The 20,347-nt window shown below is 37.1% G+C and overlaps 1 protein-coding gene and 1 long non-coding RNA gene across 2 annotated transcripts in view; one reads left to right on the plus strand and one right to left on the minus strand.

Annotated features, from left to right (window-relative positions):
- Positions 1 to 9,431, minus strand: part of COLEC10 (collectin subfamily member 10) — a 45,376-nt gene extending 35,945 nt beyond the window's left edge. The window contains exon 1 of the mRNA XM_050802107.1: positions 9,123 to 9,431. Coding sequence (XP_050658064.1) covers positions 9,123 to 9,270 — 148 coding nt within the window. The 5' untranslated portion in view covers positions 9,271 to 9,431. The remainder of the gene's footprint in view (positions 1 to 9,122) is intronic.
- LOC126961566 (uncharacterized) lies at positions 3,464 to 13,653 on the plus strand. The gene is made up of 3 exons (XR_007728335.1): positions 3,464 to 3,621; positions 8,341 to 8,878; positions 13,354 to 13,653. It is a non-coding gene; the product is annotated as an uncharacterized LOC126961566 (long non-coding RNA).
- Positions 13,654 to 20,347: the final 6,694 nt, after the last annotated feature.

Below are 20,347 nucleotides of genomic sequence, written 5' to 3' on the forward strand. Positions count from 1 at the left end.
GTGAGCTTTATTCTTGGTCTGTGTCTGTGGTCTAGCACTGGCTTTGCCCCAAAATCATTGGTGACATTGTCCAGCTTTGCCCTTCAAGTGAAGCATGGTGCTAGGGTTACAATGATAAATTGGTTCCAGAGACTTTCCCTTGTGGTGTATCAAAGTTCCCCGACCCACGCACATTTCTTTGGGGGCTTTCACTTTTGTCTAGAGTATATTGTCACACTTGCTGCTACACTGCATCCCTCAACTTCCCATTGGACATATGGGCCTCCTTCTTTTGGTTGTCCTGTCATTTGGTCACCCAGTATGTGGTCTGATGAGAGAAAGATGACTTTTTCACAGCTTTTGGCTCTGACTGGAGAAATCTTTTTCTAAATCCTGGTTCATCTCAGGCCAGGCAGAACAACACTATCAAAACTATTTTTGACTGCACTCGATGCTATAATGTCTTGCACATACACTTATCCCTGAGCAGCATCAAATAAATGACCTTCAAAGTCTATAAGCTCTGAATGCAGGTAACAATAAGTTATCTGTTTAAAGAATTTTGTGTCCTCAGCACATCTAGCCTGTCTTCTTAAGATATGGGTGATTTTTCCTGAGATGACATTATCTCATTTAACAGATCTCAGCTTCTCTCACCAGCTCTCTCTCTAGGGCTCCTCTCTTCGTAATTAGGGAGGTAGAATGGGTACAGGGTTTCTCCTCAGAAAACTTTCTCACAGCTGTGTGGTGAAATCACATGCAAGAGCAGTATGCTTTAGTTTCCTTCTCCTTAAAATAAAGGTGATGATCCTTATAGGTGTCAGTTGAGCTAAAATAGAATAATAGATGAAGCTTTGCAAATTCTGAAGAATGACTTCTGTTCATATAATTTGTTTAACAGATACAAGCATCTTCCCGTAACCACAAGAGACCTAAACTGATGCTTCCAGAGCTGTCGAATCAAGAACAATCACAGTAAATAATGTGAAAAGAAACCCCACATTATTTAGATGCTGCTTTACTTGAATCTCTGAGTGTCCGATTTTTACTGTGTGTATGTATAATTCTTTTCTAAAAGAGCAGAGAAAGCTATAAAATATAATTTAAAGAATTGTATAAAATTACAGGATATTGCAAGTCCAATATGTAATGCAAAAATAACAGACAAATTGGTTATGGGTTGAAATATCATGAAGAAACTAACAGAGTTACCAAGTTTCTACAAGTAGAATTTTATAAATATAAACAAGAGGAGTAAGAGAGAAAGAGAGAATTTGTGCCTGGCCTATACGTCATCAATGACCCAAGGCCAGTAGAATAGCCTGCCTATATGACATAGACAGTAGCTAAAGGAAATATTTCTTAAAGGAAGAAGGAAGAACAATAAACAGGAAACACAATCTCATTCTCCCTTGGGTTTTGCTCTCCCATGGTTTGCTCTTATTTTACAGAGTCCCTGAGACTACAGGTGCTAAGAGTTTTATGTGGCTTAACTCATTTTTTTCCTCACCACAACCCTATGAAGAAATCACACTATTATCATCCTTATGTTACTGATGAGAAATCTGAGGTACAGTTTTCTGTTTTCACTCATGTAATCCCCATGACAAACCTGAGGGTATTTACTAGTTATTTCCATTTTACTAATAAGGAACGCCAGGATCAGTTGGAGAACTGGAGAAAGGAAGCAATATCAGCGAAGAGAAGAGGTGGTCTCAAGTTTGTGAGCTCTTGATAAATAAAAGTTGACTTTGGAGTAAGACTGAAAATAGGCAGAAAATTGCGATAAGTAGGAGAAAGGAGCTGTCTTTCCCTGGTACATTTCTATTTGGGGAGCTGACTTCACAATCTATGAGCTTTTCTTTAGGAATGGGGGAAGAGAGCCTATAGTAACAAACAGGAGTGGAGACTAGTGAAAGAAATGATAGGTAAGCTATATACTAAACATGTTTCAATTTCAAAATAAGCATTTGAGGTGGGCAATATGATCTCCATTGTATTTCTAATTTTTTTTAATTTTTAATTTTTGTGGGTGTGTGGTAGGTGTATACATTTATGGGGTCCATGAGATATTTTGGTACAAGCATGCAATGTATAACAATCACATCATGGGAAACTGGATATACTCAACATTTCTCCTTTGTGTTACAATGTAATTATACTCTTTTAGTTATTACAAATGTACAATTACATTATTACTGGCTATAGTTCAGCTGTTGTCCTATCAAATATTAGGTCTTTTTCTTTTTTTCTATTATTTTTGTACCCATTAATTGTCCCTATGTCCGCCAACTCCCCTTCCTAGCCTCTGTTAATCATCTTTCTATTCTCTATCTCCATGAGTTCAATGTTTTGGCCATTTTATAGATGAAGACATTTAAGCTTAAGATCGTATAGCTAGGTAAGTGGCAGAGCTCACATTCAAAACTATACATATATATATATGTCCATGATATATACATATAAAAGCCCATGATCTTCACATACATGAAAATGCCTATCACTATGATCTCTACTAGTGATTAATACATATCCAAATTATTATGTAAGAGTGTTGAAGAGAGACATGGCTTATTAATTTCATATTAAAATGAAACAAATTATTTTATTTTTTTTGAAACGGAGTCTCGCTCTGTCGCACAGGCTGGAGTGCAGTGGCGCCATCTCTGCTCACTGCAAGCTCCGCCTCCCGGGTTCACGCCATTCTCCTGCCTCAGCCTCCTAGTAGCTGGGACTACAGGCGCCCGCCACCATGCCCAGCTAATTTTTTGTATTTTTAGTAGAGACAGGGTTTCACCATGTTAGCCAGGATGGTCTCGATCTCCTGACCTCGTGATCCACCTGCCTTGGCCTCCCAAATTGCTGGGATTACAGGCGTGAGCCACTGTGCCCAGCTGAAACAAATTGTTTTTTATCATTACCATTTAGTACTACTTCCTGACTCATCTTTACCCACACTTTTATTGACTGGAATTTTATTCTTCCCTTCCTGACCTAAACTTGAAATGCCTTCTTAGTATCTACCTAAAGAAAAAAAGATGAAAAATTGTTCTAAGTATCGATACACTGAAATACAGAAGTTAAAAAAAAAACACTGAAAATATTGTTCTGTCCTTATGCAGAAAATACATATTAAAACACATAATGAAAGAATCTAGTGAATTAATACAATTAATACAAAGTTTTGGGAAAACACCTAGTTGTTTACCCTTTCTGATAGCTACCGAAAAAGAATCAGCAACTCAACTTGCATCAGGGTGACTGAGTTAGAATAGTTCTGTGTCATGTTTATACATTGATCTCATGGAACTCCTTTTCTAATGTTAATTTATAAAACCAACTAATCATTTTATGTTTAATGAGAATGATATAAGGTGAGGAAAATGATGTAACATGGTGGAATGGAACAATGCCTGCTCCAAAAATCTGGAATCTGAGTTCTAGTTCTAGCCCTGCTACCTATTAGCCGCTGTGTGACCTAGAACAAGTTATTTTACCTCTCCAGGCCTCAGTTTTCACAAAAGTAAAAATAACTGGAGTTAAACAAAATTATCTCTGAGGGTGACCTCACAGGTAGTAAGACTTCCAGTTTGAGTATGAAAAAGATTGGACTTTCTTGGGCGTTTCTCTCTATCCATTTGGGTAAGTCACAGAATGTCTTATTTGTGTTGGAGGCTAAGAAGTATCTTGGTAAATTATTCAAGTTGTGTCAATTGCTGGGATCCAGAGCCATGTCCAGTAAAATAGTGGATGGCCAAATAGAAATCTAGTTTTCAGTAGCTAAGAGGTCTTCTGAGAAAGGAATTATCCCTGAGGATAGGGGTGACGACTGTCAGGCTTTACTCATGGCATAGCCTCTCTCATCAGAGAAGAGCAGCAACTGTGCAGAGCTTGTATTGTCTGACACTCAGGTGTGTGCTCTGGAGTTCCATGGGGACCAAGGGGGGTTTAAGTAAAGAGACTGAAGTAGCCATTTCCTCTGGCCCCATAAAACACTGAGGTGCCGTCAACACTGTGTAGGGGCCTCTCTGGCTTGCTAGTGGGTTTAGCAGGTTGATTGGAACATAGGGCCCAACTAGAACTTAACTGGGTTTTAATTTGCCTCTTCTGGCTCTGTGGACCTACATTAGGGACTTAATAATTCTTACCTCAATTTCTTCATCTGTCCAATGGGAGTGATAAAGCCTTTTTTTCTCAAAAGTCCATTGAGATAATAAAGTATTTTTTCTCAGAGTTCACTGAGATAATAAAATCTTTTTGCTCAAAGTCCATTGAAGTAATTAAATTTAAACATGGTTGTAAAGCACTCGCACAGTGCTGGGTGAATGGCAGCTACTCAATGTGTGCTAGCAATCTTGCTCCTGCCACCCCATTGGATGTGGTGATTAGAGTCATGCTGAAAGGGAAAGAGCTTTGCTCTGCCTTGTGGTTTCATCACAGGCCACACTTGTGGAGGAGTCATGACGGTTACCCATGAGAATCACAGTATCCTCAGAAGTGTCGGAAAGGCTGCCTTAGTGAAGGAGGCAGCAGTGTGTTACTGGCTAGGCAGAGACAGGGGCACCTGGGAAGCAGAGGCACTATTGTAATTATGAGAAAGGCAGTGGCCCCTGGCAGGGAGGTTCTTAAGTTGTTGGGGAAGTGGCACAATGGCCATGGCCCCCAGGAGCAGTCCTTTTATGGGAGCATGTGCAACAGTTTTTAGGAACTTCAGGACATACTTAGAGGATATTATGAAAGAGTTGTGTTAATAGATCAAGACCTCAAATTAAAATGTTGGGGGTCTTTCACGGAAAATGTGGGTAGATTCATTTAATCACAAATACGTATTGAGCACCCACCCTGTGTTGGGAGCTCTTCCAGGTTTAGAAAACCACGCTCAGCAAGAAGGACTGGCATCCTTGTCCATTTGGGAAGCCTGCACGCCAGGACTGACTATACATACATCAATACACAAGAGATTTTCACTTAGTACTAAGCCTGTGAAAATAAAATACCTTGGAACTATGACAAAGAGTACAGGGGTAGGTAGGCAGGGCCTTGCTGCACGGATAACACTTGAGCTAAGACCTCCATGAGGAGAAGGAATTATCCTTGGGAAGATTTGGATAAGGGTGGACCAGGCAGAAGAGCCATCAAGAGCCAAGGTCCCGAGTCAGGAAGGAGAGCGAAGACCAGCATGCCCATTGAGAAGCAGAAGTGAAAACAGCAGTTTGAAATGATGGGGGAGAAGCTGAGAGAAGTCAGTTGGAAAAAAGACCTTGTAGGTCACGCACAAAAAAATGTCATTGAAAAGGCCCTACTAAAAAGCTAGCAAACACCAAAATAAGTAATAGGGTAAAATAACATTATTTCCAAACAAATTAATGAAGTAATGAAGTTGATTATCAAAGAGAAGATATACCATCGTTTTCAGCATATTTTAGTACCCAAGACAGTGCCGGGCTGTGAGGTTTCATGATGCCATGTTCTTTGACTTTGCCCTGTACATTTTTTTAATCACCAAAATGTGACTGGTGGACTGTATTTTCAAACCTGATATATAACTAGTACAAACTAGTGGATATAATGAAATGACACTGGTCTTGGAGCCAGAAGGCCCAGGGTCAAGTTCAAGATGCAAGATTCCACCTGCTGAAAGACCTTGGGCACTCCCCTTGGCCCCACTGGTATTGTTTCCTTAGGTCTAAGTTTAAAGAAATTGCTACCACATAGGGAAATTATGGGAATTAAACAAGACAATGATTTTAAAGGTCCTTGAAAACTGTAAAGCATCATCCACATTAATTGGTTAAAATCATTTTTTAACACTTTTTGTTTAAAACTTGTCTCTCTTTTGCTTTGTGTTCATTTATTTTTCTTTTTAATTTTTTATGGATACTTAATAGTTGTACATATTTTGTCATTGTTATTTTCAAGGGAAACCACTAGAGGTCAGAATTTCACATAAATTGTTTAAAGAAACCACCAAGATGGGGGAGGAGGGAGAAAAAGAGAAAGGGAGAGAGGGAGAGAAGGAGAGAGGGAGGGAGGGAGGAGGGAAGGGGGCGGTGGGGGGAGGAGGAGGGGGGAGAGAGAGAGAGAGAGAGAGAAGAGAGAGAGAGAGAGAGAGAGAATGAATTTCATTTTCCTATTAGGTAACATAAACAACAAGTTTAAGGCATAGAAAGAAAAATAATGATGGCTTGCAACAGAGATGTTTTGATAACTTATTCTCAAAATTGTTATTTGACAGACTTAGATAGGGAGAGAAGGGAAAGATAGAATACAATTTGTTAAAATTTCTATTGATGATGTCTACACAACTTAAAGTTCACATTGGTTATGATAATTCTGAAAACAGGTCTGTGAGGAAGGCTCACTTTGCAAATGAAGACACTGAAGTGTAACAGATGTAACAACATGCTGAAGATAGTCAGATTGACTCCAGTGTCTTTCTTTCCACTAAGCCATGTCTGGGAAATAAGACTTTAAAAATAATATCTGTATATTGGTCAATATATACTATGATTGGTTAGCATTTCTGGGTTTTCACAAATGGCATTCTGTAATTCTAAATAAATTATTTAGTTTTCACTCTCCCAAATGAATTTAGGGAAAATTCCTTTCACAATCTGTTTCCCAGAGTATCTAGAAATTTCTGAGCACCATGCTGCAGTGCTAGAAAATACAGTAATGAGATGATTAGCCATGGAGAAAAGTATTAAGACTAGCTTGATCTTAGGGAAAAAATATTGAAAAAACAGTAATAACCCAGTCCTTTAAAACATTTGCTCAGCCATCATACTATTCTTTTTTAATTTTGTAGAGGTAAATATACATATCTGCCTTATTTTGGAGTAGGGAGGGGTTGTGTATTCATGAAGGAACAAGGTAGAGTAGATGGCAGTGTGTGTGTGTGTATGAGAGATACATATATATACATATATATATATGTGTGTATATGTGTGTGTGTGTGTGTGTGTATATGTATATATATATTGAGATGGGGGTCTCACTCTGTTGTTCAGGCTGGAGTGAAGTGGCATGATCAGGGCCCATGCAGGCTCAACTGTCTGGACTCAAGTAATCCTCCTGCCTCAGACTCCCAAGTAACTGGGACTACAGGTGTGCACCACCACACCTGGCTAATTAAAAAAAATTATTTTAATTTTTGTAGAGATGGGGTCTCCTTATGTCACCCAGGCTGGTCTCAAACTGTTAGGCTCAAGCGAGCCACCTGCCTTGACCTCCCAAAGTGTTGGGATTACAGGCAACACACCTGGCCCACTGTTCCTATCTTAAGAGAAGGTATCATGTCTTTGTTTCTGGTGTACTCATATCATCTTGCACAATTCCTAGAGCAGAGGAAAGGCAGCGATGAATATGAATATACTCATGTTGCTTTAGGTGCATTTAGGTGTGTAGGAAATTTTCAAAGAAAAAGCATAAATTAACTGGTGCCAACCTCAAGAGTCTGTAATAGAATACAAAGTTTGGTATGTAGATGCAAGAGCTAAGACAGGTTCCTTATCTTAGTTTCCAGCCCCTAGCAGCTAACATGATGCCTGGAACTTAGTAGGTATTCAGTACATTCGAGGATCATGAATTTCTTTATTAAGAATAAAATTTATTAACTTTTATTAAGAATAAAATTTTATTAAAAATAAAATTTAGAGTCCATTTGATGCAGTTTCCAAGCTCTAGATGAAGAAGAGGAAATCAAACCCAAGAACATAACAAACAAACTTGGTTCTAGAACCCAGGGTTCTAGAGCACCGCTTCCCAAATCCTTTTCCCCAGGAGCACTCACTTCATTTTGTCACAGACTGGCTTGTAATTATCTCATAATGTCTGCACGTGCTCAGGAGGAAAGTTAGTGAGATTTCCACTGTCTGAAATCTTAACAGGGTTTCTAATGGGAAAATGGGGAGGGAGAAATTTTCTACTAAGTAAAAAATAGTGCTATTCTCAAATGGATTCTCCCATTTGCAGGGACAAGGAAAACTTTAATTTTCGATGCCTCCCATGACACCCCAGGAATAATCTAAAGTTTCCTATACTCTAAGGAAAGTTCAGTACAGGTTTTAAGTAAATACTTTATTTCTAATCAAAACTTTCTTTCTGAACATTTGCCCTCACATTATTCATTTATTCACCCAAGAAATTATTTGGAAGCTCTAAGGTCTCATTGTTCCTTACAGCATTTATTTTATCGTATCAAAGGTTAAAACTTGGATTGCAATCTTAGAGGAAAATTAATTCAGTGATTAAGAAAAATGCACTTTAAGCAATACACATTTAAATAACTGACAAGCATGGGGCAACATATTTCTGATTTAAAAGAAAAAAAAAAACACTTTTTTCTACTTAAAATTTTAGGCAGCTGCAATTCTTCCACCCTATAGCCTGGAGAAACAGCATGAATTACTAATAAGGGAGCACCAATCTGCAGTGCAGTGACCACTATTCAGAACAAAAGGGTAAAAGCTAAAACCAGAAAAATAGATTTTTTTATCTACTAGTTGCTTAAAGCATATTTGGACCTTGGCTCTACTGGAGAACATTTTGCAATATTCTACCATTCTTGAGCAGAAGGCACTTGGCCCCAAAGACTACACCTCCAAAGAAAGAAATGGTCATTTATCTACTACCTACGATGCTTGACAGAATGTTTCCATCCTCTACGTTGGAACTCAGGATCCCATTAACTCATGAAATATATATTTAAGATTTAAGTTTTATTTTACTGACCCTTTGCTTAAACAGCTTCACCAGCATCAGTATTAGAAAGGAGGAGAATACAAACAGCTCAAAAATAGAGATCCTTTTAAGGAAGGAAAGGACTTCTGAAGACTCATGCTTGGATTGTGCATCTATCCCGGAGCAGAATGGAACAGGGACTTTCCCCCTGCCCCGGGTAAGTTCCCTCAGATCTCTGTCCTGGGTTTCCCCTTCCCAACATCCTCTTACCTAACATCAAGGGAGAGCTTTAAATAAGTAACAGACCAGATTTGGAAAATCCTGATTTTCCAAAATAGAAGGGAAGTGGGAGGAAACTAGAGAGGAGAGAAGAGAAAGTCATTGAAATCTAGGAAGGGGTTCAGAGATGAGGGAAGAGATCATATTTATTATACATGAAAATCGTGGTTTTCTTTCCTCACCTTTGGGTCCTGGTGAAATTGTGTGTGTGGCACAGACTTCAGCGGTAGGACGGCTATCGATATCCAGACCCAGACTCTGAATTTGCAAAAGAAATAGTACCAGGAGGATAAATTGGTTTCTTCGAAGCAAGGATGCAAGGCCATTCATTGCTGTGGTTCCTCAGAAAAGGGTCTCCCAGAAATGCCAAATAAACAGCTTTATTTTAAATAAAACCTCCTGCTTTGGGGAAGAACGGGAAGTATTTGGAACACACATTCCAAAAAGGGCTACAGAGGCAGGAAGGAAGCATATCCTAGATTGTTTATTTTCTCAGTGTTCCAGATGGACCATACATTGTCCAGACTGTTTATTTTCAAGTGACAACAGTTTATTGAAAATTATCTCTGGACTCCAGTGTGCATGTCAGTAGAAACATCCCTAAGAGCAAAGAAGATAGAGATGCCTTCTGCTGAGTACTTGAGCTGACAATTTAATAGGCTATATTGCACTTAAACGCTGAGTTTCAGAGAGGTTGTGAACCAGAGAGGTCTTCAGTTAGCAACATGTTGTGCAAACACCATGCATGGCTTTGAGCTTTTCATAAAGTGATATTTATTACCTGCTTGTGCGTGTTGAACGCTAATGCTTCCAATGCCCTCCATGGCCTTCTTTCTCTTGCTACCAAGATTATTCTCTTGTGATTAAGTTCAAAAGGAAAGAACAACCAGCTTTTCTGTGAAGCAACTTGGTGATAAGTATTAGGAATGTTAAAATGTTTATAACCTTTGGCCTGGTTTATAGCTTTTAGCCTTTCTGTGCACTATCTCAAAGAAATACTCTGAAATGTGGGCAAAGCTTCATTTGAAGGGACGTGGCAGAAAGGGGAAAGGCCTTCAATTGTCTAACAACGTGTTAACAGAGGGCAAATTATGGTAAATAAAAATGTATGAGAGGGTATGACATGACGATTTGATTAAAGTGGTGTTTTCAGCAAGTTTTTTATAAAATAAGGGGTAAAAACTTGTGGTATGTTTCACAGAAAGCTCAATAGATTTAGATGTAGAGTATGTAGATGACATATAGATAGAGATACAGAGATCGGGATCTCTATCTATTCCACAAACCTATAACCTGTACAAATAGTATAGGCATAGCAAGATATTGGAAGATTGGAACCAGAATCACATATATTGGAGAGGCCCCTTACCTTCTCCATTCTTGAACAGGCATCTCAACTAAGAGTTAGGTGAAAGGGATTTTGAACCTGCTTTCCTTGAAATTGGAAAAGAAGGACCTTACAGATCCTGATACAGACTGACTGCTGCAAAACTATCCCTAAGAAATGTCATCATAAGTTAACCATCAATCCAAGAAATACAGGTGCATTAGTTTCCTAGGGCTGCCATAACAAAGCACCACAAACTGAGTGACTTACACCAGTGGCCAGTTGGCTAAAACCAGTGCCAACCCTTTTGACACCAGGGACCAGTTTGGTGGAAGACCATTTTTCTATGGGGGAAGATGGGGAAATAGTTGCAGGATGATTCAGGTACATTTTTTTTTTTTTTTTTTTTTTTTTTTTGAGACGGAGTCCCGCTGTCGCCCAGGCTGGAGTACAGTTGCATGAGCTTGGCTCACTGTAACCTCTGCCTCCAGGGTTCAAGCGATTCTCATGCCTCAGCCTCCCAAGTAGCTGAGATTACAGGTATGCACCACTGCACCTGGCTAATTTTTTGTATTTTTAGCACAGTCGGGGGTTTACCATGTTGGTCAGGCTGGTCTCCAACTCTTGACCTCAAGTGATCCGCCCACCTTGGCCTCCATAAGTGCTGGGATTACAGGTGTGAGCCACTGTGCCTGGCCTCAAGCACATTACATTTATTGTACACTTTATTTTTATTATTTACATTGTATTATATAATGAAATAATTATACAACTCACTATAACGTAGAATCAGTGGGAGCCCTGAACTTGTTTTACTGCAACTAGATGCTCCCATCTGGGGATGATAGGAGACAGTGATAGGAGACATCAGGCATTAGATTCTCCTAAATATCAGGCAACCTAAATCCCCACTTGCACAATTCACAATAGGGTTTGCGCTCCTATGAGAACCTAATGCCACTGCTGATCTGAGAGGAGGTGGAACTCAGGCAGTAATGTGACTGATGAGGGGCAGCTATAAATAGAGATGAAACTTGGCAGGCTCACCCGCCACCCACCTCCTGCTGTACAGCCCTGTTCCTAACAGGCCCCAAACCGATACCAGTCTGTGGCCTGGGGATTGGGAACCCCTGACTTAAAGAGCAGAAATTTGCTCTGAGGTAATGGGGATCAGAACTTCAACACACGAATTTTGAGGTGGGAGGGAGACAACTGAATACATCACAACAGGTTTATAGTGTAACTGACTGACTTTTTTATAAGCCGTACAGGGAAGGAAACTGGCACTGATTGAATAGTCATTATATGCAGGCTGAGAGCTAGTCTCAACTTGAGTTTATTTTGTCTCAAAATAGTCCTGTGGATTATATAGTAGTCCTTTCATTTTGCAAACAAAGCAGCTGAGGCTCAAAAAAATTAAGCAGTTTGAATGAGGTCATCCATTGAAAATGTGACCAAAAAAAAAAAAAAAAAAACAAAAAAACTCAAAAACAAATTTATTTCCCAAAATCCTGCTTTAAAATACTATTTGGTTTCCATAAAGATGAACATTCTCAAGCATTGAGGATGCATTAATTTTCCACAAACACTTAAAACGTCTAAAGTGGATGCATTTGTCAGGTTAACAGCGATAGAAAAATCATGAGAATAGAATGATGTTAGGAACCTAAAATTTTACATCTGTCACAGCCAGATATGTGATATAGAGCAAATCACGTAATGTCAATTGCCACGAGGCATATAAAGTGAGTTTGGACTTCATATTTAACATTCTTTCTAAATTCTATGATTCTAAGAAAATTGGTACTCTTTAAATTGTTTAGACTACCCTAAGTCTATTTCACTATTTGTTTATTTTCAAACATTTTCTGGCATACAATGAGAACAGAATCATTGCATTTATATATAGAAATTAACTGGTCACCATTTCAAACAAATAATAGTCCTTAAAAATTTTTCTTGGCATATTCTGTCCCCTCCCTTTTTTTTTCTTTTTTTTTTTTACTCAATAAAGCATAAAAATATATTCCTATATAATGTAGAAAATACTACATCAAAATTTAAATTGCTACAGAGAATTCACATATTTTATATAAAACATTACTTAATTTTAAAATGGGAAAGATGATTGAATACACAAAAGAAAGTGGTTGAATGATGTTAAGTATATCGTCTCTAGTGTGCAAAAAAATAGTGCTTCTCAGAAAGATTTCTACTGACATTTAAAAGGGTTCAGTCTTGTTTATTCAGAAAATGAAGTCGCTGAGAACAACAAGCCAACACTGTTTTTGCCTTAAAACGTCGTTTTAAAATAGACAACAAGCCAGTCAAGTTTACAGATGGCATAAAAGTGGAAGAGGTTAATGGTAAATCTAAAAAGAAAAGAATTAGTGGCTAGTTTATAAAACTGTCTTCATAGTTCTACTTTTTCTGACTGCTTTCATCTTTCAATTCCCAAGATATTGGAATTCCAGGCTTAGCTTTGTGTTTGTCCAAATATGACCTGTCATTAAAGTAAATAACAAGTGATATTTGCCCTGTTATTTCTCTACTCTTTGCGTGTGTGTGTGTGTGTGTGTGTGTGTGTGTGTGTGTGTGTGTGTGAATTGAATTGTGGCCTTAAAAATATATATATATCCACATCTAACCCAGGAACCTGTGAATGTGACCTTATGTGACAAAAGGGTCTTTGCAAACATAATTAAGCTAAGAGTCTCAAGATGAGATCATCCTAGATTATCTGGGTGGATCCTAAATCCAGTGACAAGGGTCCTTAGAAGAGACACCCAAAGGAGGGAGACAGAGACGAAAGGAGAAGGCCATGTGCAGACCAAGGCAGAAATGAGAGTTACACAACAACAAACTAAAGAATGGGCTTGCAGCCACCATAAACTGTCAGAGGCAAGGAGTGCTTCTCCCCTCCAGCCTGCAGAGTAGAGTTCTCTACTCCCTATACCTTGATTTTGTACTTGTGGCCTTGAGAAGTATGAGATAATAAAGTTCTGCTGTATTAGGGCACTAAGTTTGGGGTAACTTGTTATGGCAGCCCCAAACTAACACTCCATTTTTGTGCTATTCATCCACAGTAACTAGAAAAAATGACACATCAGAACGTTTACTCAGTGCTTGACAGACACCCAGCAACATCTGTTCTTGTGCATTTTAATGATCATGCATCCAGCTTCATGATATTTTCCTGGAAGGAAAATAAATTCCAGGATATGAAAAAAGCATATCCTAAGGCAGAAGTATTTTACTAGTTAAAACAGGATAGCAACACAAGGACAACCTCATCTCCAGAAGGGGTTTCTTGACAAATTGATATAACTCAACTTTGGACTTGGTTTCAGCTTTGTCCATTCACGTAAGTACTTAGTGGATTAAAATTCTCTCTTGTGAGTTAATTTAACTTTATACAGTTTGTAAAAGATGAAACTTAGTAGAGTGACTTTTAAAATAAAGCATTTAGAAAGTAACATGCAAACACATAATAATTTCTTTTTTACATTTCAAATTTCATATTATAAAACCACATTTAAAAAATCAAGGCTAGGCATGGTGGCTCATGTCTGTAATCCCAGCACTTTGGGAGGCTGAAGTGGGTAGAGTGCTTGAGGTTAAGAGTTCAAAACCAGCCTGGCCAACATAGTGAAACCCCATCTCTACTAAAAATATAAAAATTAGCCAGGTGTGGTGACGCATGCCTGCAGTACCAGCTACTTGGGGGGTTGAGGTAGGAGAATCACTTGAACCCAGGAGATGGAGGTTTCAGTGAGCCGAGATCACGCCACTGCACTCCAGCCTGAGCAACAGAGTGAGACTCCATCTTAAAAAATATATAATAAAAATTTTAAAAAAATCAAATATTCAACCTGGGAAAGCTGATTTTTTTAAAAAAAAAAAGTCAAATGGTTTTAACAGGCTTATGAGACAAAATCAGAAGGCCTCCCACTGTTTGCTCTCCACTCGAGTCTTACTCCTGTAAGAATACCTATAGGAGTATTTAATTATTAGTAAAATAATTATTTTAGTGCTTCTTAATTTATCTCCTTTGTATTTTTAAGTAACAAACTTGAACTGATACTCTGCTTTTTATTTTTTTCTCATTGACTTCTCAATATGGAAGATGGAGATGTTTCTCTCGTTCCTAGGTCTACATCTTCCACACACATTTTCCTTCTTTTAATCCTAGTAACTTAATATTACAATTTTAATCCAATAATGTTTATAATATAATGGGCCTGTAACAATTATTCACAGCAGAGGTACATAGCACATTATGATTACATTGTGTTTCATGTACTAATTTTGTTTCTCCCTAGGTTTAATGATTGCTTTTTTTTTTTTTTTTTGGCATAGCTTTCTATGTACCAAACCCATAGTAACCACCAATTATTTGAGATTTGTCAGTTTTGTAGAAATGTAAAGTCTTCTATTAGTTTCCATTACTTTTCTTAGAAATATCTTTGGGAACCCTCAAACTTATTGCTCCATTAAGAGTGGAAGGCTTGTTGGCAAGCTGTTATCCTGAGACTCATCTTCACTATTGTCTAGGAATTGATATTATTATTACGCAACTCCTTTTCTGACATCTGCATCTTTTTTTTCCTTGGTTTCATCCTTCATTTTAATATAGTATGTCTTCTAGTAGCTTCCTGAAAGGGAGTGGACTCCAGATAAATTTTTGAGACATTGCAGGTCTAAAAATATAGTAATTGTACCTTCAAATTATATGATATTTTGGCCGGATATAGGATCCCAGTATGAAAATAATTTTTACCCTGAGGTGTAAAGATATTATTCTATTTTCTTTTAGCTTTTAGTGTTGCTGCTGAGAAACTTGATGTTGTTCATATTTTCTCCAGTTTCTACAGAATATGTTTTTTCTCTCTTTAGAAGTTTTCTGAGTTTTTTAAAACACCAGCTATTCTGAAATTTCAATGATATGGACTTAATGTAGACCTTTTTGCATTTACTGTATTGGCTAACTGTAGATCCTTTAAGTCTGGAAATAATTGTCCATCAGTATTATAAATTTTCTTGCGTTGGCTCCTTATAATTTCATTACCTCCACCTCTCTGTCCCCATCCCTGTCTCTCAAGACCATTTCTCAATGTTATATTGGATCTTTTGGATTAATCTTCTAATTTCTGGTGTATTTATCCACTCATGTCTTTCAATTCTTTTGTTCAATGTGTGTTTTACACTGAACCATTATAAATTATTTATAAATATGCACATCCTTTATAGTTATAAAAATTCAATTCATTCAACGAATATTTATTGAGCACCTATTATATCTCAGTCTAATTTTTCTTCCTTTATAGCTTTTGTCTTATTTTTATTTTATTAGCTCTCTAAATCTACCCATCACAGTTTTTTTTAAGAATCTCTTTTGTTTCTTGGATTGTCACTATTTAGTCTAAATTCCTTGTACTTCTGTTTGATTTAATTTATATATTTCTTGTCACTGACTTTAATAAAATGTCTGGATATCCTACACTGATCCATTCATAGTTAGGAGCCACTAAACCGATACTTGGAAGCTCTGTATATGCAAGTGGAGTTAGTTGACTAATGACAATATGTACTGTATTATAGGGCAAAGAGTTAATGACTTGCCTAATTTGTGGGAGCCTCTCATTCTCATTACCTGCATCTCTGTTTTTTGAACTGTAAGATTTATTTAGCATACTCCAATCCTTTGTTTAAGGGGATGTGTATATTACTAGTAGCATTCTGATTAAGAAAGGGATTTAAGTATCTCAGTGTTCTTACTTTCTCTTAATCTTCTGTAGCTCACTATCACCTCAGCTATGGCTGATCTCCCTCGGTGTCCATGGGTTAAAATCTCAGTCTTGTACTCAGATATACCAGGTGTAGTTCTCTAGCAGCACATAGTAGGTTTGGAAATCAATAGCCATAAATGTTCATTTTAAAGACTTTCCCAATATTCCTTTTCAGCCTCATTTTGCCACCATTCAAAACACATAGTATATGGTATCTTCAGTTCCTGAGACCTCTGAATTTCTGGTGTGTTATCAACTTACATCTTTCTGTTGTTTCCAGTGATAGTTTTCACGTTTCTCTGTTCTGTTAAGACAGTGACCATTGTCTAATACTTTTGTTAGCTTCCAAAACACTTTTTGGTTGCTTTTCTTGTTTCCTTACGGTCATTTTGGGTTTTTTAAAGTTTTATTACTGCTATTTTAGTGACATTGTGGAGGTAGCAGAGAATAAACATGTAGATTTAATCTGCCATATGGACCCAGGTGTTCCAAAAATTACTTTAAATATAATTTCAAGCAACTTCTGTGGGTAGGTGTGCTGAGATGAGGCTCAACAGCATATTCTTCCCCTTAAAAATTAGTCATGAAAAGGAAGTTTCAGCCACGGCTATGTGAAGAAGTCAGAACACCCTTTCCACAAACATCTATGAAACTAGATGAAGTTATCAAAATAATCATTTCAGGGCTCTATTTTCTTTTGATTTGTTCAAAATTATGGGGTATATTTGCAATTTTGTTATATGAATGGATTGGGTAGTGGTCAGGTCAGGACTTTTAGGGTACCCATCACCCAAATAACTTACCTTGTACCCACTAACTAAGCATTTGTTCTTGAAAAGAAACCCTGGCTTTGTGCAAGAACAATAAAAGTATGAGGCCTTCATGTATGGAGAAAACTCCACCTCTCTCCTCATTGCAGTTGGTGAGAATTGCAGTTTTATCAGCACAGGGACAGCCAGAAAATCCAGCAACTTTGCTTTCACAGAGATAGGCTCAGTATGGAGGGAGATATGCAAAGTACTGATTAATGTAACCAACTAGTAAGCCCAGAAATACATTCTCACATTCATGGTTCATTGATTGCTAACAAAGGTACCAAGGCAACTAAGTGGGGGAAATAATAGTCTTTTCAACAAATGACGCTGTAAAAATTAGGTAGCTACAACATGCAAAGAAATGAAATTGGAACCTATCTCACAGTATACACAAAAATTTACTGAAATGTATCAAAGGTTTACATATAAAAGACAAAACTATAAAACTTCTTTAAAAAACATAGGAGAAGACCTCTGCAACCTTGGGTTATGTAGAAGTTTCTTAGATAGTACACCAAAAGAACAATTCATAAAAGATTGATGAATTATACTACATCAAAATTTAAAGCATTTGTGCTTCAAAAAACACCATTAAGAAAGTAAACAGAAAAGTCACAGACTGGAAAAAACATTTACAAATCATATATCCAATAAAGAATTTGTGCTTGGCTAAATAATACAATCAAATTAAAAATGGGCAAAATATTTAAATGGACATTCAGCAAAGAAGGTAAATAGCTAATGCACACATAAAAAGGTGCTTACAATTTTTATTCATTAAATTTCAATGAGATATCACTATATACAGGTAAGACTAGCCATAATAATAATAATAATAAATGTGACAATACTGAGTGTTTGCTGAAATGTGGTAAATTGAAGCCCTCATTCATTTTTGGTATGGATGTAAAATGTACAGTCACTTTTGAAAGCAGTTTGTCAGCTTCTTAAAAAGTTAAATATAAACTTAAAGCATAATCCAGCAATTAAACTCCTAGATATCTACTTGGAAGAAATCAAGACATGTGTCCACACAAACACTTCTTCATAAATGTTCATAACAGTGTCATTCATCATCGCCAGAAATTGGAAAAAATACAAACATCCACGAGTAGTAAGTAAACAGAACATTGTATATCTATACAATGGAATGCTATTCAACGATAAAAGTAACAAACTGCTGATACATGCAACATAGATGGCACTGCATCTCCAAATTATGCTAAATAAAAAAAGAAAAATCAGACACAAATGGATACATCATGTATGACTCCATTTATATGAAATTTCTAGAAAAGGCAACCCTCTACACATAGAAAGCAGATGTGTGGTTGCCTGGGGCTGAGAGTGGGAGCAGGGATTGTTTGAAAATGGACACAATGGGACTCTTGGAAGTGACAGCTGTGTTATAAATCTACAGTAAAGTGATGATTGCACAACTATATAAGTATACTAAAAAATCCAACTCTTCACTTATAATTAGTTAATTTTATGACATATAATTTATACCTCCATAAAAGTGTAAAAAAAAAAAAAACCTCAAACCTATCATGAAAACTGTATTCCAAAAGTCTTGAAATAGTTATAATTCTCGAGTAGTGTTTTTTTAAGACTGGAAATAGTCAAGTAGACAAATTGTATTTTGACTCTATTTTGAAGAGAAGTCCGTGTAGATTCAGGAAGTCAGTAATCTTAAGATTGTTTCTGGTTCTATATGCCCTGATTTAGTGTCTTCAGTTGATGCTTTTGCAGTCAAAGTAATTGATAGAAAACAACCAGATAAAAGAAAAACATTAATATAGATACAACTAAATTTTTCATTTAAATATACCTAATTATAAAGTTAATTACAAAAATTAATTGCATTAAAGAGCTCAAGTACCCTACACCTTTTTAACTTATTAAGAAATCAAACCCTTTTCTGGTCCTAATGGAGCTGGAGGCAACAATTTTCATTATTGTTGTTCTGTGATTAATTATATACCACAATGTCTTGAATAATATTGGATGAATTACAATGAATTGTAAGGGCCCATAATGATGGGAGTTTGAGCTTGAATGATAGATATGTGTAATGAACATGCATTTATTCATCTACTCATTCAACAACTATATAGTACTATTTATCAGCTATTGTGATAAACCAGGGAATTACAACAGTGAATAAGACACAATTTTTCCTTAAGAAATTTATCTTCATCTAGTTGAGGGGACAGAGAAGTACAATAGTAGTTGTCATTAGTGTGGAAAATATTCTGATGGAGATAAATACTGGCATGTAATTGTTATAGGGACCCAGAGTAGAGGCACCTGATCTAGGCTTGTTGGATCAAGAAAGGTTTCTTTCAGGATGTGTTTCCTAAGAAGGTATATTAGTCTGTTTTCACACTGCTATAAATAAATACCCAAGACTGGGTAATTTATAAAGGAAAGAGGTTTAATTGACTTACAGTTCCACATGGCGTGGGAGGTCTCAGGAAACTTACAATCATGGCGAAAGGTGACAGAGAAGCAAGTACCTTCTTCACAAGGAGGCATGAGAAAGAAGAGCAAGTGAAGGAAGAAATGTCAAACACTTACAAAACCATCAGATCTTATGAGAACTCACTCACTATCAGGAGAACAGTGTGGAGGAAACCACCCTCATGATCCAGTCACCTCCCTCCCTTGACACGTGGGGATTACAATTTGAGATGAGATTTGGGTGGGAACACAGAGCCAAACCATAACAGCAGGATTTTAGAAAACTTGTCAGTTATCCAAGTAAAGTGGGAGAGGAATAAAAGAATATTCCATTTAGACAGAATAGCACATTTAAGTCTTAGTTGAGAGAATGATGTGTTTGAGGAACTGAAAGTATAATTGATTGAGCATAGAGGTTCAAACGTGATGGGATAAATGAAGCTTAACCTAGAGTTAAGAACTAGATCCTGAAAGGCGTTATACATGCTGCTGAGGAGTTTGGAACTATCATAAGGGCAATCATGGCCCGTGAAGATTTTTTTTTTTAAATGCCAATATTAGAAATAAAATGGAGAATATGAGAAATGTGACAGAGGTACAACTTCATTGGCTTCATGTAATAGAAACCCAGTAACAGTGGCTTACTGACTTAATGAAATGAGGTGTTTTGTTTTATTTTGTTTGTGTGTTTGTTTTTTCAGATAGTAAGAAATATGGACACAGAAAATCTTGACATAGTAGCACCGTGCTACTGCCAGCAACCATGACTTCTCCCTTCTGGCTTCACTGTTTTTTGCATGGAGCTTTTCTCCTTGTACTCACAAAAGGGCTGCTGCAATTCAGACATTGCGTGTACATTCTAGGCATGAAGGGAAAGGTTGTGGATCAAGAGCTGATGAAACAAGACAGTTAAGTTAATCAATTTTAAGGAGTTTTTCCCAAAAAACTTTTGGGGTAAAATTAACTTCCATCTCATTGGCCGGAATTATGTCCTATGCTAGCAGCAAGGGAAA

This window comes from Macaca thibetana, chromosome 8 (genome assembly GCF_024542745.1).
Source record: "Macaca thibetana thibetana isolate TM-01 chromosome 8, ASM2454274v1, whole genome shotgun sequence".
NCBI classification, from domain to species: Eukaryota; Metazoa; Chordata; class Mammalia; order Primates; family Cercopithecidae; genus Macaca; species Macaca thibetana.